The 25299-nt window shown below is 41.9% G+C and overlaps 2 protein-coding genes across 2 annotated transcripts; one reads left to right on the forward strand and one right to left on the reverse strand.

Annotated features, from left to right (window-relative positions):
• Window positions 1-320: 320 nt before the first annotated feature.
• Window positions 321-1715, forward strand: LOC131683829 (ranBP-type and C3HC4-type zinc finger-containing protein 1-like). The gene is made up of 3 exons (XM_058966167.1): window positions 321-457; window positions 523-1314; window positions 1415-1715. Exons 1-3 carry the CDS (start codon window positions 437-439, stop codon window positions 1625-1627), a joined length of 1026 nt encoding a protein of 341 aa, XP_058822150.1. The 5' UTR covers window positions 321-436; the 3' UTR covers window positions 1628-1715.
• A 4111-nt stretch (window positions 1716-5826) lies between these two features.
• Window positions 5827-22095, reverse strand: LOC131684288 (DNA excision repair protein ERCC-5). The gene is made up of 5 exons (XM_058967009.1): window positions 21869-22095; window positions 21623-21798; window positions 20121-21557; window positions 18823-20017; window positions 5827-6915 (listed from the first exon to the last, which is right to left on the reverse strand). Exons 1-5 carry the CDS (start codon window positions 21954-21956, stop codon window positions 5912-5914), a joined length of 3900 nt encoding a protein of 1299 aa, XP_058822992.1. The 5' UTR covers window positions 21957-22095; the 3' UTR covers window positions 5827-5911.
• Window positions 22096-25299: the final 3204 nt, after the last annotated feature.

Below are 25299 nucleotides of genomic sequence, written 5' to 3' on the forward strand. Positions count from 1 at the left end.
TCTTCACATTTTATGAAAAATGTCTTCATTTGTCTTCCACGACCGGGATTCTGAATCGGTTGTTGATTTTGAGCAAGAATTCTGCCAGAAATCAGTCAGACATCCGAATTAATTTGTCTTCAAAATGAAAAACTTGTCTTCACAACATTTCAAATGTCTTCAAAATGAAGACAAATCTTCAAATCTAGCATCTTTGGCCACCAGGCCTGTAATCAAGCAATGTTTTATCATTCCTTTGGAGGTGGCAATTTTTATAAGTGTATCCAATAAAAGTAAGTGTAAATGGAGCTCACAAATTCAAAAATAACGGCCGATGCTTTGCAAACCGCAAAATTTGTTGAATAATTAAGTCGTTTAGTCCGTGGTTCAATATTGCAACGAATTTGAAGTCAAATGATTTAATAAGTTAATTTTTGAAATATTGTAGCAGCAGAATATGGCACAACTTAACGAGGAGGTATGTCATTGTACTTTTAATTATGTAGGTAATTCGAATTTTAATGGTTGATTTTTTTTTAATAGTCTGAAATCGCGCCCGTCGGAGAGTACCAACAGATTCTACGGCTGGTAAATCAGCCTATCGTTTCCAACACTGAACCAAGCAAATGCAATCTTTGTAGTAAGATGACCACTTCTGACGAAGGAATTATTTTAATTAACTGTTTGCATTCGTATTGTAAAACATGCTTGCAAAACTCGTTACGCCATGCAACCACGGTGCGCTGTCCCTTTCCCGATGGTCGCTACCAATGCGATGGAATGCTATCGGACCATGAAATCGAAGCTCTGTTGGGCTCATGCGACTACGAGATTTTGTATAACCGTGTATTCGAAGCGATTCAGCAAGACGAACAAGTCAAATCTCCAAATCCTTCGATCCCCAAGGATCTAGATCTACTTATAACTCTTACGGATGCCTCAATCGTACCTAACCCGGAAAAGTTTGATTGTCCCATATGTTTTGATTCGTTCGAGGCATACGAAGGAATTATTTTACGTGAGTGCTTCCATTCATTTTGCCGTGCATGTTTATCGAACTCGATCAAGTTTGCGGAGGACGTCGTAGTACGCTGTCCATTTCCAGTGAATGATGGGACATGTGATCAGATAATTGAAGACCGTGAAGTTAAATGCCTGCTAAACGACGATGATTACAAGATATATTTGGGTCGCTCCTTGAAGAAGGCAGAAACTATGGCAGAAAATGCATTTCACTGCAAAACACCCGACTGTGATGGGTGGTGTCTGGTGGAAGATGCAGTTAGCCTGTTTCAATGTCCCGTTTGTTTTGCGGATAATTGTCTACGCTGTAAGGTGAGCATTGCTAACCGTTCCTCTACTAGTCCTTTGACAATACGGTTTTTTTTTTAAATTTAATAATATTCATTGGATCAACAATCCGTTCTATATACAGGCTATCCATCCTGGAATCGATTGCGAAGAATACCAGGACAGAATGAGCGGTGATTACGAAAACCGAAAATCTGAGCGGACCATGCTGAAACTAGTGAGCGACGGTCAAGCAATGCGTTGCCCTAGTTGCGGAATTGTCATTACGAAAAAAGGGGGCTGCGACAATATGAAATGCGCTATGTGTAACAATAGCTTTCGATGGACTGCTGGATAATAGGAGCACATACACTGCCACAACTGAGTTAATGTCCAAGTTGTTTCGTTTTCACTAATGAAGTTATATGAATATGAAATTCGAATTTTAATCCTTACATGATCTAATTCGCATTTGCACTGAACTAGATATGGAGAATAAACCATCAAACTATAATGTTGGTTGTATATGTTTATCAGAAGGTAAATACAATCCAAAATGTAACTAAACTTGCAAAACCAAATTCGAACGGAATCGGGCAAATCGACTTATTCAACGAGTTTGATGTAAAGTATAGGGACCATATCAATTCAAATGTTCAAAATCTGCCTAGTAATCTTGAAGAACCATCATCCACGCGAACCAAACCCTCAAACAAAGTGGCTATGTTCCCAAATATAAGCATATATAAAGTTGCTTATATTTGGGAACATAGCCACTTTGTCCCTCCCGTTCTTTTCCTCTATTTCGTTAGTCTGTTTTTGCTTTACTTCTATTAAAGAAATGTAAAATTGGATTGCTCAGTAGAGAAAGTGGCATAATCTGGCATTGCTTATTTAAACTATTGAATCTGGAATGAGAAATTGATTTATGTGACATTCACAGAAAAAGTACATTCTGCTTTCAGTGATGAAGAAGCTGAGGCAAACCGTGATTTCAATATTAGATTGCACGAAAACGTCTACTTCCCGAAAAAGAAATGTTTATGTGTGGCTCGATTCATTTGTTTCAATCAACCTAATGTAACGGATGCGCGAATGAAGCAATTCTTAATAGATCCGTTCGAGCGCACAGTGGCATATTTTCATACGAATAGTGACAAAATTATAAAGTTTGGTTGGCTAATTGTGTTTGTAACTAGTTTAGGGTCATTGAGTCCATTTTGGATACTAGTTTTGAAATCCGTTTTTTTCGAATCATTTCTATGGTTGTCTATTAGGAGATACCACGCAACCTTCATAGATATTACGGATGTTAGATTTTGTTAGTAGGAACGGCAATAAGGTTTGGGTTTTGCATTATAACTTTTTTAACCCTCAAAAAAGGCAAGCTAAAATTGTGACTTCAAGAAGTATCGCTCCTAATACCCAATAAAGTCAAAAGCCTTTTGGTCGTTTATCAGAATCGATCATTTGTATTTCAAATTACAGGTTCATTGAAACTAGAGAACCTGTAACTAGCCGGATCTCTAAGACCCTTTGCCTTTTTGAGGGTTAATAATTTTATTCCGTCAATAATGTCTTCACAACACTTTTAGAGCTTGTCAAGACGAATATTATTTATGAAAGCAGATTTGAGATAGCCCACTTAGTTCAAAAGCGGCTTTGAAAGGCCGAAAGAGAGTTTCACAAGAGGTTATGAGACACTACCACTGCAATGAAATCTATAAGTAGCACTAACACACATCTAATTTAAGGTACTGTACGAGATGGTGCTGGGCCTGTGGCCTTCGACTGGCATGATCCGTTCTCATTGGTTCGGACGTCTTCATGGCTGGTTGGTAGATGTGTGCTCCCACTTGCAAATGTACAGATCAATTCGTTTGGGTGGGGGCATGTGGATCCTGCTAGTTGTCGACTCTTTTGACCTTGGGTATGAGGCTAGTTCAGGAAAGGAGTGCAGGACTGGCATCTAAGAGATAGATCATTTTTCGTTTTTGTGATTATTTAAATCGACCAAGCACACAAACTCCAAGAAATGATGAGTAGCCTTTTCGGGTTGGGTTATGGGGAATCGCGGATAAGTATTTCCCAAATTCTTTATGGACAGAATTTCTTTTTGTGAAAATTTGAAATGCTTTCACCCGTCCAGTTAGTCAGAACAATAAAATTAGAAAAAATGATTTGCCTGATGCATATCCTAACAATCACTTGTAGGAAAACATACTCGCGAGTAAGGACTAACACTGCTAGTATTTTTATCGCATCCATTAATCGCACTTAAGGTCATTTGGCATAATGGACATTCGGCATAATTTTGAGAATTGATCACACTGAAGGTTGTTTGGCATAACGGTCGTTTGGCATAACGGAAATTTGGTATATCGGACATTTGGCATAATTTTGAGAAGTGATCACACTGGAGGTCATTTCCCATTTTTGAACTACAGGGAAACACATAATTTAAGACTGTGCGAGAAGTCAGGTAATTCGGCATAATTTTGAGCCGTGCTACTGCTGAAGATATTTACGAACAAATGTTTTTATGTTAAGGAAAACAGTAATTTAGCATAACGGTCGTTTAGCATAGGTATTGGTTTTAGTAATCTGGGCCAACAAGTGGATCACAGGTTTGCTTGCGAGGGGCCGCCGCTTCCTTATTGTATGGAAAACCAAAACTCACTGGCGATCATAATAACAATGGCCAGAACAAAACATAAGTCGGGTGGATCGCAGTTCTACAACATACTATACTAAAACGTATGTCATAGCAAAGAATCCATAATTGCAAGAATGGACAAGCATAAAAATTTCAAAGATGAAACTCAAAAGAAATGCTTATATTTAAAAAAAGGCGAAATTTAAATGTTATAAAATATAATCAAAACAGTGAAGACTCGTTTTTATCAGCCCCTTGGTGAATTTTAGGCTGATAAAATAGGGACATTGATAAAATCGGGACATATATTTTTCTTTTTTAAGAAACCGAAGCTATTAAAACATTCTTCTTTAATCCCTAGATATAGCGTCATAACCTTTCATGATTATTTAGTTCAAACTTCCCTTAAGGGGGTCTGACAGCGCAAAGTTTTGTGTTTTTCGGATCTCTAAGTTAAGAAAAATATGTTCAAGAAAAGATTTACTCGAATTCAACTTGGTTCGTCTGCTGGAGCCCATCAAACTACCAACTATGAATTTTTATATGAAGCTTATAAAATCGGTTCAAAAAGGTAATAAAATCGGTTCAAGAAGGTAATAAAATCGGGGGTAGATAAAATCGGGTGCTGATAAAATCGGGCCGACAACACATTATTATGCTCTGTGCAGCTTTAACCTTATGGGTCATTCACCTAATAACCTACACATTTGTATGTTATGCCAAATGACTCAGTGAGATGACTTAGCAAAATTATGTTAAGCGTCCGTTATGCCAAATGTTTATTATGCCAAATGTCGGTTATGCCGAATGACCTTCAGTGTGATCAATTCTCAAAATTATGCCAAATGACCTTCAGCGTGATCAATTCTCAAAAGTATACCAAATGACCATTATACCAAATAACCGTTATGCCAAATGACCATTATGCCAAATAACCGTTATTCCAAATGTCCGTTTTGCCAAATGACTTTTTTCAAATGGCCCGCTTCCTGTATGGATGTATGTAAGATCAATGTAGGTCAGGGTCAATTGGCATAATGTCATTTGACATAAGGTCATTTAGCATAACGGTTATTTGGCATAATTTTGAGAATTAATCACACAGAAGGTCATTTGGCATAACGGTCATTTGGACTAATTTTGCGTAAAGTGAGGGTCATTTGGCATAACAGACACTTGACATAACGGACATTTGACATAATTTTGAGAAGTGATAACACTGGAGGTCATTTGCCATTTTTTCAACTACAGGGGAAAACACATTATTTAAGATTGTGCGAGAAGTCAGGTATTTCGGTATAATTTTGACCCATGCTACTGCTGAAGGTCTTTCCGCATAAATATTTTTATATTAAGGAAAACTAATTTAGCACAACGGTCGTTTAGCATAGGTATATGTAGTGATAAAGTCATTAATTATCAGGATTTTTTTTGAGTATATCTTTTCCTGTATGTACTATTCACTTCGATTGTATGTTGACAATAATGTTCATCGTTCGAGGGAATGTTACTTATGCAGTTGCAATCAGATGGCATGTAGCTCAAATGTTTGAGCATCCTTGTATCGAAATCGCCGACGAAAAAAAAAAATTTCATCCGAATTATGAAAATTTTCGAAAAAACTTCACTCAATCTCAGCATTTTCAAATAAATATTTACAAGTAAATACAAAACTTCTGATTTTTGGAGCTTTGTTACTCGTCACACCACTGTGGAGCGCGAAGCGCTTTGTGTGCTAGATAACAGAACATAAATAGTCTCGCCTTCAGATGACTATAACAACAAAAACCCTATACGGGTGGAAGTCAGCAATTATCTAATTCTAATATGCCTTCGCTGCCTAAGATTCAAGTCAAAGATGTCATCGCTCATTCGAATACGAAATCATGAATATGTAGATGGAGATTTTAACATAATTACCCATGTTTTATTCAAATCAACCACAACAGTGAATTATTGCTTCATCAATCCAGATTAGATAATAAATCACTTCCGGCTTTTTTTACTTTTGGTTTCAGCTTGTGTCTTTTTGAACAGTTCGATAGCACGTTGCTTACGACTGACCATTTCTTCCTCATCTTTCAGCCGTTGCGGGATGGCAGGATTAAAGTCAGGTATCTTATTCTTAACGGCTTTCCTTTTATCTCTGACCGCAGTCTCACCCAGTTTTTCTGCCGATTGATCGTTGATTTTGGAAATAATTCCTGAAATGTTCGATAGGGATGTGCAAGGTCTATCGGCCTCACAGCTTGTTTCAGCTGTTTCTGCTGAAGCCTTGCCTTTTCCTTTTTTGCCTTTTTTAGGAACTGTTGCTTTGCGCGATTTAACCTTTTTCTGTTCAATGACCTCTTCTTCACTGTCTTGAGTTAGGCATATAACTTCTGAAATGTTTTCATGGCTAGGACCTGCCTCGGTCAGAGCTTCTTTTTGAGGCTTTCTTTTTCTTGGTACCCGCTTCTTGGGACTTTTTGTCGGCTCTTCTATGACTTTCCCCGCCATGGCATCAACAGCATGCTGCACTCGCTTACTAACTTTTACCTGATTATGAGCAATGGCACTCTGAACTTTAAAATAGTTTTTGATTGATGCTTGCGATTTTCGTTCGTCCAAACGCTTCAATACAGGCTGCAAAACATCTTCCGTTTTCGAAACGGGCCAACCAAACTTTTGCTTGGCGAAATCTCGCAAACTTTCAACATCGGGGTAACCCCAAGAAAAAGCTTCCTTACTACCATCCACTGTCGGATACAGATAAGCCTCCACGACACCCGTACTGGGAAATCCTTCGGAGAACTCGATGTTTTTCAGCTTTGATTTCAGTGCTATACGCGTTCCGACGGCGTTATTCCGTCCGTGAATCCACCAGTCACGGAACTTGCGGAGCCCAGACAGAAGCGACATCATTTCAGATGTTTCGCCTTCCTTCTCCGGGGTAATCGGGAATGAGGCAAGTATTTCCAGCGCCGTCACTGCACCTATTCCATGGATTCCTAGAATCAAAAGCGAAAAAAATATGTAATTAAACTTTTACCTTGAGGCAAGACGGTCGGTACCGTCCAACGGGGTTACTTGCAATATTTCAAAGCGGTATAAATAAAATTACTACAACTTTAGAATAATAGTCCACATGTGTTTGGGTCATTTCGCCAAATGTCGTTTCACTGAATGCCATGTCACCGACTGGGTCGATTCGCCAAATTCATTGTTAATTGAATGATCCATTCCGATGCTGACTTGCTGTAGCTTAGTCGCCTCGAAAGCGAGATTTTTTGTTATGAGTTCTGCGATCGCAGGTAGGTTCAACGATACAACTAAGTTGATGACAAATGTTGTGTCAATCGATGATGCTACATTGGCAGTTGATGGTTCCGAACAGCGGAGTTCAAATTGTTATAATATGCCGGAATAAGTCCGCAAATTACGTTATAGAAAAACCGCCATTGTCGTTAAAATGCGTATGCTCAGGACAACGTGTTGATTCCATGAGCCCTTTAGCTCCTGTTTCCGCGAGTCATTCAGCTCCCGGTCTTATCGCGATCTACTCGGATAGTCCCCGACGGTCAACTCACCCTACTCCGACCAATAGTTCCCCGACAAAGAAATTTCTACTGACACCGATACCTGCTTCATTGAGCCATTTAACTCCCAGCTTTATCGATATCTACTCGTATATTATCCGGCGGTGAACTACCCTCCGAAGAGTTCCCCGACAGCGGAATTTCTCTCGATACCGGTGTTTGTTTCGTGAACCAATTAGCTCCCATTTTTATCACGATATAGTCGGACAGTCCATGGCGGCGAATTTACCCTACTGTGAATCCCCTGGCGGTAAATTTCTCCCGATACCGATGTTAGTTTCCGTGAGTCATTTAGCTCCTCGCTTCGTGCCGCTTTAGTCGATTTAGTCTTCAGCGGTCTGCTCAACGGGCCAGCTAATAGGTGCTGAGGTCTGTTAAGCGATTCCGAGTGGAGCGCAGCTTCAGATTCATTTGCGCCCAACGACCCACTATTATAGCAATTCGACGTGGTCTACGCGCTCTAATCTCCGGCGATCTAACCTACTGACGGGCTACCCAGTAGGGCGTCGAGGTCGGTCCGGCGATTCCGGTGAAGACTCCGCTTCACTGACGCCCCAACGACCCGAACCAGTACTACCCAACTAGGATCCAATGGTGGACCTAATCTACACTGACGGAGAGTTCGTTGGTGGCGCAATTTCTCCTGAAACCCGATTTGTGGTTTCAAGGCGGCTTTCTGGACGATGGCGCTACTTTGTTGGTCCGTTCGCCATTTGCTCCGTAGCTCAGAGAGTATACTCGTAACCACTCTATTGACAGCGTCTCAGATTTGCCCGTCGTGACACATCTCTTCGACGATATTGTCCTCTGTCACACCAGACATGCCCTTTCAAATTTCCGGTGTCCAGCGTGTTCCGGTGTCTCTTGCACGTTCACACACTCCGGGCAAGGGGGCGAGGAAGCGTGTCCTCACCGATGCAGGTACTTCCCGAAGCATCCGTGCCCAGATAAAAACTGTATCAAATGGAAGTTCACCTCTACATGCTTCCTATGCACCCAAGCAAGCACATTTGGGATAAGCTGGGTCCATCTTCCTTTCTCCGCGTTGTCCCACTCTTGCTGCCACTTAGCCAGCGAGTCCGCTCGGATCAGTCTCCTTGCATTTCGCGCATTTCTCTGCTGATAGCATTCCACATCTTAAGCCAGAGTGATGCAGATGGGAATCATCCAGGCAATTACGCATACTGCCACGACAATATCGTTCGCGACACGAACAGCCATTAAGCGAAACATGCTTGTAAACGTTGTCCGGTACGGTCCAGCCCGCTTCGCCATACCACAGTATTGAGGATGACATACGCCAGGAGACTTCTCGTGCTGCATCTTGCTCCTCCGTGATTCGGCATGATCCTTGCCAATGCGTTAGTTGTCCTCGCAGCCTCCTCACATACATAGTCTACATGACTGTTGTAATTTAACCGATGGTCGACCATAACACCCATGTGCTTCAGCGCACGTATCGATGGGATGGATTGTCCCCCGACGCTGATCACGACACGCTGGATTTTTTTTACGGTTGCTGACCAGCACTACGTCGGTCTTGTGGTGAGCCAACTGCTCACATTCAGCGTAGGTGGTCAGCCTGTTGAGGACGACCCTTTCCAGAAGTTTATCAAGATTATCAAGCAGGCATATAGGTCGATACAATGCTGGATCTCCTGGTGACTTCCCTGGTTTTGGCAGCAATACCAGTTCCTGGATCTTCCATCCATCCGGGAAGTAGCCATTGTCCAGGCATTTCTGTAGGACTATCCTGAACGTGTCCGGAAACGCCAGGATCGCGGTCTTTAGTGCCACGTTGGAGCTCGTCGTTGGAATCTCCAATGTCACCAACATTTCCAGCGGCTGCATCGTCGAACGGTGTAGGTGGCCATACGGTTGTGTCGTGCTTCGGGAAAAGACCCTCCACGTTAATCTTCATTTTGTCAGCACGCATTTCGACTGGCGTCGATAGACCCTTGATCCACGACCTGGTAAGCGTTGCCTCAGGGCACAGTGGCACGACTTAGAACAAAAGGTGGACTAAAGTCCAAACTTTTCCGTATCGGTTCATTTAGGACGTTTTTATGTAATTTTGGTACGCTGAATTTGTTTTCGATATTAAAACATTTCAAAAATGAGCGTTTACTATTCATTAGGGTGTCTCAAATTTTGTTTGTTTTTCCAAATCGTTCTTAAAATTTGTGTATATTAATTTTCGTGTGCTAAATCGTTTTTGATATTGACATTTGCAAAAAAAAATTCATTATACATTAGGGTGGCTCAAAAATAATTATTTTGTTGTGAAGGTTCAAAAATTTTTTAGACATTTTTGTGCGCTGAATTCCTATGTTGGTTGTAGAAAATAGAAATTAACTTTACTACTTATTAGAGTGGCTCAAAGTAAATATTTTGTCTTTTATAAAGATTTCTTTCAATTGTAATTTTGAAATTTTTTTCCGTATTGAAACGAATTGATTCTCATTATGTGGCTTTAGAAATTACTATATTATTTTTAAGGATCAAATAAGATGTGATCGACTAATTTTGGAACGTTTAACTCAGTAGTGGGTTACTTGGTATGAAAACTACATTTTTTGCATTTTCAAAACAAACATATTGATTTACATTCACTAATCAACAAGATGGTTAACGATTTTGTTTTCGAAGGTGTGTTTTAAGTTGCTTAGATTGCTTATTTCATACCTTAAATTAAAATAAATCCAAAATCCTTTTTTCGCGTATATGGTTCATTTAAAAATGATCTTATTTTATTAGGATAATATCGCATACCCTTAAGCTATATCAGCGCTATGCAAACTCGGAAAAAATAGTCTCACCAAATGACTAGAACTCAACTGTGTTCACTCAATTTGACAGTTATTGCGTAAGTTAGCAAAAATAGTTCATGAAACATTTTATGACACATTTCAGATGGTTGAAAATATTTACTGAATTTTAAACATTCTTAATTCCTTTACCACTTAAAAACCATACTTCCCATTCGGCTCCTTACTCTTGGTCACTAGTAAAACCCTTGTAGATCATGCTCTAAATGCTTTTTGAAAGTTGTGCATAAATTAGTGTCATTATTCTAGTCATAATGTGAATATTTAAATTAAATATCAGTAATGACCACGCGTCTCCATTCACAGTTTTTTCAAATTTTGACTGCTTATCGCAAGTTTTCGCAAAACTAGCATAGGCTCATTTTAAAGAGAAAATGAAAAGCTTTCGAATGAACATAGTGTGATCGCGGGCATTCACGGGCGTCGTTTTTGTTATCGCTTTGGAAGTTCGAATTCAATAAAAATTCATGACAAACAGTTATCTAAACACTAACTAAACCAACTAGTGACTTATTTTTGGTGACTTTACGATGTAGTTTTATCACACGGATAATTTTGGTGAAGTAATGCAATTCATAAAATCAACCGTTTCTTTGAAAAACGAGAATAACCGTATATAGTTCCTATGGTCAAATAATGCAAAAAACACTTGAGTTATGCCCTTCAAAAAGCTGTCAAAAATTCATTTTGCATTCAAATCACCTAAAATTTCGCGAAAATGTCTCTGATGGCTCAGCTGATACGAGAAAAATACTAGTGAGAATATTGCATAACGTTCATATATGGACTTAAGTCCGGCCTCGTCCCACTGTGCAGGGGTTAGTGTCTACTTTTATACACAGCTCCTTGTACCAGGTAGACTTACTTAGAGCTATCTCGCATTTAAATGCGGTCCTGGTGGCTCGGAATGTTACCTTACACTCTTCTCTGACTACCTCAGATCTTGCTCTCTGAACGCGTCTTCTGACTTTTAGGCAGGCAGCCCGGAGGATACTTATGGCGATTTCGCTTGAACCTGAAACTGAGTCAGGTTCTAACCCCAACCGCTGTCAGTTCATATATTTTGACAGCAGTTGGGGTTAGGAACTGACTCAGTTTCGCCTCAAACGAAAACCACATTAGCCTTTCATTACACCAGTACGCCGGATGCCGGTAGTACCTCGGCTCCATTTTCCTCGGCGTTATTACATCATATGCCCTCGCTACTGTTTTCGACAGCTCATCAGCACTCGGAATTGGAGTGACGCTGTCAGCAAGAAGTGCTTCCACAAAAAGGTTCCTGTCGAAGTCCTTTACTTTCCACTTCCGCTCGCCAGTCCTCACTCTCCGTGTTACAATACAATTCCGCCGAACAATGGTGTAGTGGATCACTGTGTATACTGCTCACTGGCTAATTCATGTTATCCATCAGCGAAGGACTGCAGAATGTTATGTCGATGATGGATTCCCGACCGTCTTTACGGAATGTGCTAGCGGAACCTTTGTTGCAGTCTTACATTCAGCTTCGCCAGGGCTTCCAACAAGCTGTAACCTCTTGTGTTGGTCAGCCTCCCACCCCATTCCACGGCCCAAGTGCCAAAGTCTCGTACGAGTATCGAGTTGGTTAGGCGTCCAGCATCCGATTGTACTGCTCTGATGTCCATCGTGGGGGAGCATAACAGCTACAGACGAATACGCCGTTGATCCGAGCGATCACGAAGCTTTCGTGTGGGTTATGCACCATTTCTTGGATAAACCGCCCATTACTTGGATTGCCGCCATCCCTACACTATCCACCACCCAGTTGTCGTTATCGGGAGGTACATGATGCGGCTCTGCAATAATTACCAAGTCGCCCTTCGTTTCTGTTGTTGGCTGCCACAGCAGTAGCTGATCAATGTCGCATTGAGTTGAGATTAAGCTGGGTTATCTCCATCAAGGTTGGCTTGCCTTCGCCTTTTTGTACGCAGGGCATTTGAAGCCGCCTGTCGCGTGGTCGTTCCCGTCCTCCGGTTTGCAAATCATGCACCTTGATTGCTTCGTGCAGTCTCTAGCAACGTGCCCCTTTCCTCAGCATTTTCTACATAGTACAGGTCCGAGGTCCAAGCACCTGACGCATCGCTCCACCTGTTTGGTAACTCGCAGAGCGACTCTCAACGAGCACACCGACCACCCGACTTACATTTTTCCGGTCTCGGCCAGCTTGTTGGCAACGACCACAGGTAGTCGAATCGCCGCCGTTTGAGTGCCTCATACGATTTCCAAATCCGGATAGTCACCGGGACATCTAGTTCTTCTACAGTCGTTATCTCGTCTAGATTCTTTCACTCAACTATGGTTTTGTGCGACGGGACTCCCCCGTTTACTTCGCTGCCCAAGAATTTGGCAACGAGCTCGCCACAGATCAAGCTCCTGACGGAAGGATCGTTCTTCAGCTTGAAGATTATCTCGCCTTTCTGAGTGTATCTCGTTTTAACAACGTTCTCTCCCAACCCCTTCAGCTCTGGGTCCTATCTCACTTTCTTGGCAAGAGCGGTGTAGGACGTCTTATCGTTCGCTTCGACGATCAGTGCATCGCCATTGTACCTCTTCCGAGAAGGCGTTTCTCTTTCTACTCTTGTTCCTTCTGCTTTTCTTTCTTTTGCATCCGTTCCCTCTGCTTCGCCTGCTGGCTTCCCACGATGCACCAGGCATGGTCTTTCCCAGACGACTCTATTCGCTGGTGCCTCCAGCTCGCTATTCTGATTTTTCCGATCCTCTTACTCCCCCGGCGTGTCCATCACTCTTTTCTCCGAGCGAGTATTATGATAACTGTTTCGTGTTACCTCATTTTCTTCCGTCGCGTGTTGCACAGCTTCCAACAAAGCTTTTCGGCTGATTCAGCTCTCATCAAGAGCGCCTTTTGCTCGCGTTCAGCAGCTGATACGGCCGATTTAATACTCGTCACTAGCTGCTTCACCTTGGTGTGCGCATTGTGCTTGTCCTTCACGAACTCATAGAGCTCACTTCCTTCAGGTAAGACTTATAAAGATGCGAGTCACGGTGGTGTCATTACCCAATCTCGGGGTAAACACTAGATTCAGTGACCCCATCTCCCGTTGGTTTCCTCGTGGCTCAATCTGCACAAAACCGCTGCTGGTACTCGCTGTGGCTACAGGTGGCGTAACCGGTGATCTATACAGTGTACTACTCATATTTCTTGAGCGTTTTTTCAAAACGTCATATCTGCAATGAGTTACTCTCTGTTTATACTTTCTCTTTCGATTTTTACGGCGTCACTATAACACTTTTCACTTATTTTACAGTACAGATCGAAAGACGGTGGTTTTAGCTAGCATATTATGCAAAGAGCTGAGGGATAAATGCTAAAGTGACCGAATTATTAACAGAAGAGAAAGTAAACAAAGAGAGTAACTCATTGCAGATATGACGTTTTGAAAAAACGCTCAAGATTTGTTTGATTGGATGTCAGGTTTCGGAGTTGCGGAGTTGAAGAGTGCGGCCACACAGCAACTTTACATATAAACTGGTACCACTCAAGACGGTTCCTGAGTGCATAGAAGCAGAAACTGAATAATATTCAGAGAGGAAGTTTAAAAAGAATTTAAAGATCGAATTTGTATTTTTTATTTAGTTTTTTTTTTTCATTAATCACCATGCTCCCACATAACAGCAAACATTTAAAAATGTCGATTTTTAGCCCCTCCGGGCAAAAAGGGGCAAAACGAGACCTTAAAATTAGAAAAGCAGAGATGATTTCCCATAGAATGTATAATAAATGACCGTTCAGAATTGTTTCACCTGATTGTATAGAATAAATTTGTGCATGTCGGTGGGCTGTGGCAGTGACCACCATGAAACGGACGCTCAGATGTCTTGAAAAAACCACCGGTGATGATTGTACCATTCTGGAAACGGCCAGGAGTCTCCACGCCTCCTTTGCAGACACCCCTCTCCCAGAAATCGCCAAATTGCACAGAGTCAGGAGCCGCAATTGGTCCAATCGTGGACCAAATCTCGACACCAGCCTTTCCCGTACTAGTAGAGCAGAAGCAACTCCGCTTAACTCCGCTAGCGAATGACGGATCTCAATAGTAGCATGTCTGTAATAAACTATGTACTTGGAACTATTGAGAACGATAGCTACAGGTCCATAGCTACAGGTCCAAAGCCCAGGTAAAAAAGGATGGTTGTGATGATCTGGGCCGCGGTCACCACGTAAAGCAAAAAAGGTCATAACCCCAAGTCCAAGGCGTGAAGCGACCCATGCCGAGGGATGAGTGATCGAGGGGGTGAAAAAGATGCTCGATCGTTAACGGAGCCTGTGGTGTACCTGGGCAACCCCCACAGTAAGCATCCCTTACCACGATACTGCGGAGCTCTGGCGTGGCGGACCTTTCTTTCTCGCGCGATTCGTAGGATCGATGAGCGACGTGAAAAATAACAAAAACCAAAAAACGGAGGTGCCGAACCCCTTTGCTAAAGGTGGTTTGATGAGGTCACCCCCAAGTGGGGAGAGTAGTCGAGCGACGGGAGCTGCATCCGACAGCACCAGTGGCCCCCCAGCAGTGGTAGAAAATAGCCCTACCAACGCGCTGGACGGGCCACTAACCTCGATGCGTAAAGTGGTGGAGCAGCTAGATACTATAATCGAGTTCACTAATGCGAAGCAAAATATCAGCAAGGAGCTGAAACAGAGCCTGCTGGTGCTCCGGAAGGCTGTTCGTGTCGCAAGACAGAAACAGCAGGCTTACTCCAAGAGGGTGAAATGTCGGCAGAAGTCCGACAGAGAAACCCAGACAGTGGCCACCAAGAGGGAGGGAAGAGAGAAGGCCGACATAGGTACCCAGACAGGGGCCTTCCCCTTCCCCTTCCATGGAGCAGCCAAATCGCTCGAAGCGGCGGCTGAGTTCCCCTCGAAGGGCAAGGGCAAGCGTAAGACTATGTCGAACGCGAAGCGCCCTAGGAAGTCACCAGGCGAGGGTGCAAAAACCAGCACCATACGGCGTGTAACTGTCACGGCCAAACGCCGTTTGGTCGAAGTAAACCGGGGCGAAAATGACCCAGCCGGGCAGAGAGAAGGTGCCAGCAACTCGGCGCAACCGGGGCAGGGGGGGGGCGTAAACTCCTGGACGCTGGTCACCGACACCGGATGCACCGCGGCCCGCGAAGAGGCCAAGGACAGAGGCGAGGCCTTGTGGTTAAAGACCGACAAGGACAAATACGCCGACGTCCTAAAATCGATGAGGGCTGCCGAAAGCCTCTCGGCCCTCGGGCAAGACGTGCGCAGCGTGAGACGCACCAATACAAGAGAAATGCTTTTGGTGCTGAAGCGAGGCGCACAATCCAGTGCTGTCTATAAGGCCTTGGCCCAAGAGGTCCTGGGCGAAGGCGCCCAGGTGAGGTCGTTAAGGGCGGAAATGACTCTCCAGTGTAAGCAACTGGACGAGTTCACGACCGCAGACGATGTCGGCGCAGCCGTCAAGGAGCAATGCGACGTAACAATCAAGTGGGCCTGCGCTTGAGAGGGGGACCCTCCGGCACGCAAGTAGCCTACCTCAGGCTACTGAAAGCAGATGCCAAAACGGTTAGCGTGATAGGTAAACTGAAGATCGGCTGGTCAGTATGCCCAATTAGCATACCCCAGCCGCCTTCAGTGGATAGGTCCTATCGCTGCCTGGAGTCCGGCCATAAATCGTACGAATGTAAGGGTACAGACAGGAGCAAACTATGTCGTCGCTGCGGCGAGGAGGGGCATAAGGAGCGGGGCTGCACTAAGGCGCCTAAATGCCTTATCTGCACCGCTAAGAAGCAAGCCCGTAATCATGCTATGGGCGGACCTTCGTGTCCCTTCGGTGAGGCAAATGAGAAGAAGCCGTGAACGTCACACAGCTAAATCTTAACCATTGTGCAGCAGCCCAACCGCTGTTGTGGCAGTCGGTCTCGGAGTCGAGGACAGATGTCGCCCTCCTATCAGACCCGTACAAGATCCCTGCCGGCAACGACAATTGGGTGTCGGACGGGCCTGGGATGGTGGCAATCTGTACAACGGGACGATTCCCGGTTCAAGAGGTAATACACTCCTCCGCCGAGGGTGTTGCGATTGCCAAGATCAATGGTGTGTTCTATTGCAGCTGCTACGCTCCACCAAGGTGGCCCATAGAACAGTTCAACCAAATGATCGACAGGCTCTCGTCAGACCTAGTGGGCCGGCAACCGGTAGTTATAGCGGGAGACTTTAACGCTTGGGCAGTAGAGTGGGGCAGCCGCTGTACAAATCATATCATAAATAATCATATCATGATCTACACTGATGGCTCAAAGCTGGATGAGAGTGTGGGAATGGGTGTGAGTGGAATAGGAACAGGTCTTGCTTTCAGTATCTCATCCGCCTGTTCAGTTTTTTCAGCAGAAGCAGCAGCGATTTCTCTAGCAATCTACAAAAAACCCGAGGATACCCCAACCGTGATAATTTCAGATTCACTCTTCGTCATAATCGCCCTGGAGTCCAGAAACTCTAAACACCCCTTCGTCCAGGAAATCGAAGAGTACTGTGACCCCCTTACTACGATATGTTGAGTCCCAGGAAACTGTGGTTTAAAGGAAACGAAGACGCTGACCGACTAGCCTCATTCGACCGACACTCCCGTACCTTATTAACCCGCGAAATCCCGTCGTCAGATATTTGCAAGGCATTCAAGAGTAAAGTCACCAACCACTTCGTTTCTCATTGGGGAGGCTCTCGAGGCTTCCCAGAAAAGGTGAAGGAGGACCTAGTAAAGTGGAATGACCGAGCTAACAGAATTGAGCAAAGAGCCCTCTCTCGCCTGCGTGTGGGACACACAAAAGTCACCCATGCCCACACAATATCTCGGGTCGACCCACCAATCTGCACAAGTTGCAACACCAGGCTTACGGTCGAGCATCTACTAGTAAATTGCCGAGAATACGAAGATCTACACCAGCATTGGAACCTTCCTCCTTCGATCCGGGATATCCTTGCAAATGATCCAGTCAGAGAGGAAGTTCTCCTATCCTTCCTGAAAGATGCCCTGTTACTCGCTGCCATTTAATCCAAGGGCTAGCAAGTTTCCTACCAGGACAAACACATCTTTATGGTATGGAAAAACGAGTTAGATTACACAACAATTATTTAAAGAAATGTACATTAAACTAAGCTACTTCGAGGCGAATGATCCGCGTGTCTAAAGCCTGTAAAATAAATAAAGTTGTGAAAAAATTGCTATCAACCCATTGTGATACCGAAAATGAATTTCATTAGAACTGTCTGACACAGCAACGTTTAAATTGCTATTAAAAATCTAATTCTCATTCGGTAGTCACAAAATTTGGAGAAGATGTCATTCAATACACAAGAAACCTGGGAAAAATGAAAATATCAATATTTGAAACATAGGTTTTGTACACTGTGCAGCCTCAAGTTTTAAATGCAGAATTCAATCCTCGTCGTTGCAATGCGATTTTTTTAAATCGCTCTCTTATCACAAAAAAAAACATTTTTTTCAATCGGACTTTCCAGTTGTACTATAAATGTCCAACACTGTTCTCTGACATTAATGATCAACTAATTGATTTATTCTACTGACATCGAACAGTATACTAATTTCAGCATTCAAGTCCAATTGAGAAAGCTTCGAAAAGCGGTCATCTTTGAAAACGGAAAAAACAGTTTTTTACACCATTATAAAAATTATTCAATGTATTCAAACAAAGCCCCAAGTATATTGATGTTCTTGAAGATTGTGTAAATGGTAGGGAAAAAATTGCTTTTTTCGTTTTCAAAGATGGCCGCTTTGCCAGGCTTTCTTAGTTAAACCTTAAAGTTTGTCGTCAACTGTTGGGATGATATCATCCTATTTCCTTGTGAAGGAGAACCCAAAAAAATCTTTGTCTTTTCTGACTAACGCATAAGGTTTACTAACAGGATTGGGCGCTACAAGGCATCGTGCGCATAGCCTGGATATTCCACGGCAGAATAAATAGTGTACACTGGATTTTTGTGTCTAGAAGAACGGACAGAATATCTCGTGTATTAGTTTCGTATGTCAGTCGCATTTAAAATGGAAAGACATAGGAAGAGGATCAATGGTAAAAATCAAACATTCTTATAAACACCAGAGGACTCAGGTACAAGCAAACCCAGTGTTTTCGGGCATGGTGGTGAAATAAGCCTCTCGCCTTCGGTTTATCTTACAGCACAAAACTGTACGTAATTAGTGTACAATCCTTAACTTTGTTTTTTCACAGTTCGACTTAGAAAAACAGACAATATCGGAAAAAATATTATTATTTCTCTGAGTGGGGTACTAGTATACAGTCTCAAGGAACTTTTCAATATTAGTCTAGATCTAAAGACAACCCTATGATTGCGATAATATATCGAGGTTCTAAGCCATATCCCTCAGAAACGAATTAAGCGCCAGAAACGAATAGAGCAAGTTCGTGTTTCAAGTCCCGTTCTCTACTCAACAATTAACAATCAAATACTAACCTGTAGTGTAATCACTGCCGACCAGCAGCGCTAGCTGAATTAACTTCTTGCGATCCATCTGGAAAAGGCGTTCAATGTTATCGATCGTGTACTCAAGCACAAGTTTCTGCTGGTTGAAGAAATTCTTATACACAGTCTTGCCCCCAAACAGCCAGATGTCGCTATCGTCTGTGATCGTGCCATCGGTTATTTCGATCTGGTTCAGAAAAGCACACTGCGCTTCCGCTTCCATTGGGGCCACGATGTAAGGGACGCCGAACAGTTTCAACAGCTCCATACAGTCATTCTGCATCTGATCTGTGATAGAAGTCCCCAGACGATTTTGTCGGTTTTTCTCTTTCTCCAGCTCACGCTCCTCCTGGGCAAGGTTAAGAGCCATTTTTTTCAGTTCCAGTGGAGTTTTGTTGTCCTTTAGACTGTCGGCCATTTCATTAATTATATTCGTTGCTGTGCTCTCCATGCGAGATTTGCTTGTTGAAGGAACTGGCTCTGGTTCAGGAAATAATTCCTTTGACACTTTGACCGATTTTGATGGGGTGATATTTTGCTCCAATTGTCGACTTTTTGAAGTTGACGGGGGAGTTTTGTTTACGAAGAATGGTTTGGGAACGTTCGGAAGTGCTTCTTCAGGTTCAGATTTCTTCGAATCGCTTCCAGGAGTTCGTGACAGCACAAGGTGTTCCAGAGTGCCTTTCTTGGGTGTTCCAAAAGGAGAATTTGGTTGATCTATTTCGGTGTCTGTAACCGTGACGGGTGGCTTAATTATATTCACATGAGTTGCCTCGGATGTTTTTATGAGTTTTTGAACTTCTTTCATTGGTGAGTAGCCAACGGTCGCATCACTATCTTCGTCGACTTGTTGACACGGAGTGAATATTGTTTCTGCCTGCAATGAACTGTTCAGCTCAATGTCATCCAAATTGATTACTGTTTTCAGTAATTTCAACTGATTCAATTGCTCTTTTATCTGAATATTTACTGATTCCGGTTTTGTTTGTGCGGATTGTGCTAAGAGACCCATTTCAGAATTTTCTTCTTCGATAGGAATTACGATATCATCCAAATCTATAATTGGTGGTGCCGTTTTGAGTCTATTCAATTCTTCTTTCACTTTGGCATTTATGTCATCGACTTTCTTAATCTTGATGAGAGGTGGTTTTAGATTACCGGGAACAATAGCTACACCGGAAGGGACCTAAAAATTAGAAAATACGCATTATGACAAATGAGATACAAATTAGAACAAATATTTCCAAAACGACTACCAATCCCGTGACCATAAATATAAAAAAAAATACCTTCACATCTTTTAAATCCTGATCTGAAACGTCAGGCAAAGTCGTCTGAACTTCTGACGCGGCATTCGTTTCAAACACATCAGCAAATATGTCATCATCATCTTTGATTCCCATCTTTTTCTCATCGATAAACACTTCTACAACTTTTTTCTCGGCCTTATTTAGTTTCAAATCATCCAACGTAAAATCAACCATCGTACCAAATACTGGTTTCAGATGATTGGTTGGATTCAATGGTAACAACACTCCAGGCGTAGAATCATCTAGATCATCCGTCGGAACATCAATGAAATCCGAGTCCGTATCCGTGTCAGACGAAACGTTCACTGCTTCCACCTCACCAGTAACTTTCGGTTGATCAATTGCCTTCAAAACCGATGCATCGTTGTGCTCAAAGGTCTGCATAAATGACTTCTCTATTGCTCCCTCATCCACGACTTGTGTTTGATGAAGTAACTCTCGTACATCGTCATTAGACATACCGCCATATTCCAGCATATAACCGCGAGCTAAACTTAAAGCGGCATTGCCAAGAACTTCCTTCTGCTGCTTCGACATTCGAACTTCTTCCGATTCAAGATCGATCAAGACATTCGGATCCTCATCCTGCATAAGTGACATTTTAATTGCCAGCTGCAGTTCCTCATCCATTTCTTTATCGTCTAGTATATCCTGGCTACCGCTCAACTTCTTAATCCCCATTTTGGATAGCTTCGGAGGCCTGGGAGCATTCTTTTCCTCTTCTTCTTTAATCTTAGCCTTTTCGATAGCCTTCTGAACGTCTCTGACCAGCAGAAAGCGCGTGTTCTCATCCGAGGCAATTTTCTGCGCTGCCTTGTCCGAACAGGTATCTACTCCTTCCTCTGATAGTAGCGCCTCTAACTCGGCCAAAGAAAGACATTTTCCCCCCATTTCTTTTTGGGCCTCTTCCAGTTCAACCTGTACCGTGCGCCGCTTTAGCAATCGTTTCATTTGAAATGATGAAAAATCATTACTTTCCACGGGTAGCTCATGCAATCGTCCCCAGGATGATTCTTTCCTAGTTTCTTTGATATCGGTCAGAATGTCGTGCCGGACATCGGCGGGAAGATTTTTGAAATGAACACTTGACACATCGATCGCATTCAAATTGAGATGATAATAGCTCTTGGACGTTTTTTCATCCCAAGAGCTGGTGCTATCGTCCAAATCAGTTGAACTGCTGTCGATTTTTTTGAATGGGGAATCTTCCTTCAAGGGTGGCAATTTAAACATTGCATCCGGTTCACCTGGATCCTTGCTGTTGTTACCGGGTTTCTTGGATGGTGAAACGAGCAAATTAGTGGCCGATCCTAGAGCTTGCTGAACTACTTTTTCCTTGGCTAGAGTCTCTAATAGTAACTGCTGAATCCGCTCTGCTTCATTGTGGTATTTGCTTCTACTCTGATTTCGCTTGGCCTTTAAAAAAAGAATTAAATGCATTAAATAATAAATCTTTTGAACTTTACAGACGGTAAACTTACGATAGTTTGCTTTTTAAGCATTGGTACTCCTCCATCGAACACAAACACTGGCTTTATACGGTAGTACATCAACTTGCACAACCGGTGAAATAGACCTAAGATGTGTGCATTTGGCAGTGAACTGCCCTTGGAATCTTGAAATCCTTTGGTAACCTGATGAAGCCATATTGAAATATCTACAAGAAATATTTAATTATTTTAACTGAATTGATTGTTGATCACTTATGAGAAATTCGAACAACGTACCAACAGCAAGTATTTTATTTTCCAATGTCTCCAACGGAACTGGTTTACCCGACTGTTCCACAAGTTTCCATAGACCGGTGACTCCCATGCTGGCTGGTTTTATAAGTTAAATGAAGAGAACGGTCAGTTCTTAAACTAAAAAATCACATTTCACCGAAAAATCGCAGCACTAAACAATATAAACACTTGCGCCAACCGACGGATGCCTTGTGTGTTCCTGTTTGACATTTGCTGAGATTCGCTAAAGCATAAAATTCATCGGATTCATTCCGTTAGATTCATTCCGCGCGCTCATATTTGGTTCGCTCGCGAATCGCGATAAATTTTCTCTCCTGTTTATTCTGCTCTCCACAAAGCCGCACTACTACTGACACCCGCATTCGTTCAAATCGGCATCTGTAAAGTTACTAAAGGGCTGTCTAGAAGTGCAGTCAGATTTTGGCAAGGATATTGAATTATGTTGAGATGATTATTGCTTGGGTCAATTTCTTAACCTTCGCTTAACTTTTATACAACGTTTACGGGTGCGTTAAATCTGGTTTCAACGTTTCAATTTTCATGAAGAGCTACCAAACGGTCCCGGTAAAGTACAACCGGAATGCTGGCTGGTTCCGGCTCCAGTGACACAACTGATTCTAACTAAACGGCGGATCCGACTTTCAACTGTAAACAAAATGCAAGGCGGGTTACGCCTCTGCATTTCTAAGGTAGTGTATACGGGCGAAATTGACAGCATCATTGTTTACAAGGTCCGTAAACAGAATCGGCCTAAACAAAAACCAAATGCTTGTTACGCTCCGGGGGAATAACAAATTTTCCCCTCCAGTGAGCACGGCGAAAGCCACATTTGATTTTTGTTTTCTGGTGACACTGCAGGGCGAAATTGAGAGTCGTCAGAACACGAGGGCGACTCGAAAATGGCCTAATCAACATTTCATAACAACACTCGGCGAAACGATTTTTTTACAATTTTATCAACGAAAACGTTATTATATAAAACATTTTAGTTATGCTTCCGAAAACTAGTATTGTTTCAAAGTGTTTCAATACATTTGAAAGCGCAGTATGCAAACACTGTTAAAATACGATTTAACTTTCTGAACCGAATTTTCAAAGCTATCTTTCTCGATTCGATATCATTGCGACTTCGGCCCTTTGGTCGATTCATTATCGAATTGTGCTTAGCTCCGATCAATCCTTAACAAAAGGACAAGTCATTTGAGTCCTAGAAGATCAGGTACATCGTATTCAGCCAACGTAAGCTTTGATATGGAAATGGCCTGCGAAGCGTGTCTACGTTATTGCAAAGTATGTAGTCCTAATAGTCTGCAACGGTTCTCATATGGTGGCATTTAGCGCTAGAACAAATTTTTTTATAAAACCTGTGTAAACTTTCAAATTGATAAACGTTGGAAAACCGTGTTTTACTACTGCTATCTACGCAGCTGTTTACTACACGCGTTTGACAGCTCTACTTCAACTGCATTGCGTTGACCACTGCGCCACCTACAAACGTTTGTCTAACATGTTTCAGAGTCGGATTTATTCGAAATTTCAGTAGCGGATATTTACACACGTTTCGAATCGAATCTAAACGTCTGTTATTTGTGGTACAACTAAGCCGTTCATCAATAATAACGCCTAGGTCCTGTACGTGATCAACGCGTTGCAGCTGAGTTCCAGCAATATTGTAGTTGAAATTAACCCATTATATCCTAGCGTATGAAATTTCATATGCAAGACTATTTATCGTTTAACGCGTATATACCGTGAAATTTTGACATCTAACTGCTTTATTATTGCACTAATGGGATCCTTACACCGCATACTTCATTGTGAAGTAAGACAGCTGCCAATTTTTGTCATTTTATTTACATGTTTGAACCGCGTATTGTTGAGGCAAATGGCGGCTGAAAAGTAAGCAACACATTTCATTGAATTTTATTGGTAGGATTAGTGCTAATAATTCTATTATGTGACAAAACGTTGTCACAGATGTAAAAGAAGTGCTGTCTATCAAAAAATCCGAAGAAATTTGCGAAACAACTTAAAATTTGTTATTTTTATTTAAGCGTACGAAATTTTTTGCATGAGATATTTTCAATCCCAAAGCCATTTTAAGCGGTGATTTTGTTTTTCCCATAATCTTCGATACATTTTTTGATGGAATTGAGGATATCACTGCATTTGGCTCACTTTTTGAAATCCCTGGGTTATAATGGGTTAAGCATGTCTCTTGTACGATGAAAACTGATGACAAAACATTTCGTTACACTAAGAATTAACATATTTCTTTGACACCAGTTGTAAAATGTATCGATGAGACACTGTAACTCACGGCAATCGGCTTCATTCCTTATGACGAGAAATATTTTCAAGTCATCAGCGAAGAACAGTTTTCTTCCACGCATTAGAACGAAAACCGCATCATTTACGAATAATGAAAATAATAACGGACCTAGTGTGGAACATGGGGAAACTTGACCAAATCCAAGATTTTATTTTTAACTATGATATCTTCTATTCGGTTCTTAAATTTTTTTCAAAAATATTTTTATACTCGTTTCGATCCCTTAAGGTAATTTTAAAAGTTTGGAAGGAAAAATCCTTTCATTATAGAAAATATTACGTAATTAATAAATTTGCATTGAATGACGTAATTTTTTATCAAACTTTGTATGGACTAGACTACTACTTACTATCAAAGTACTCATATATCATCTTATTCCTTATGAAGCAGTGAAATGATTTTACATAAATCGGAACATTGGAATAGTTATTACTAAAATTTACACGACATTGAACGCAATAACTAATGTTGGGGAGACTTGACCAAGATTTTATGGAGAGACTTGACCAAGTGGCAACAAGCTGAAGAAAGATACAAAATTACTGATATTTCCTTTGCTTTGGAATCTACTGTTAATGTTAATCACACCACAAAAAAATCCCACCTCAAACATCAGTCTATATATTTTAGTATTAATAAACCAAGCTAGCAGTAATATGACTGATTTTGTGCCGTGTGAACATGCAATGTAAGCAGTACAGTTAATCCTTAAAAAGAAATGCATTCAAATTCTAAATTTATTAAATGCAAAACTTCTATATTTTTTACTGCTTCCTAAGAATCTCGACAATATGGAAAAAATAATTACAGTATTTTTATGTCATTATTTTTTGTTATAATTTTTCAAAATTCTCTTGGTCAAGTCTCCCCAGGCATTGGACAAGTCTCCTCGTAGTAGGGAGACTTGACCAAAAAAAAGATCACAGAAAAACTTTTATAACTTTTGAAAAATTATATTAAAAATTCCGCAAAAAAATGAATACGCACAACCCAACAAACAAATTAGCTGGATAATGGCTTAAACAGTTCTTGTTCAGCCTATTCTCTCGGATCAAAGACTTATTCAGCTTTCGTTGTTTGT

This window comes from Topomyia yanbarensis, chromosome 2 (assembly GCF_030247195.1).
Source record: "Topomyia yanbarensis strain Yona2022 chromosome 2, ASM3024719v1, whole genome shotgun sequence".
NCBI lineage: Eukaryota > Metazoa > Arthropoda > Insecta > Diptera > Culicidae > Topomyia > Topomyia yanbarensis.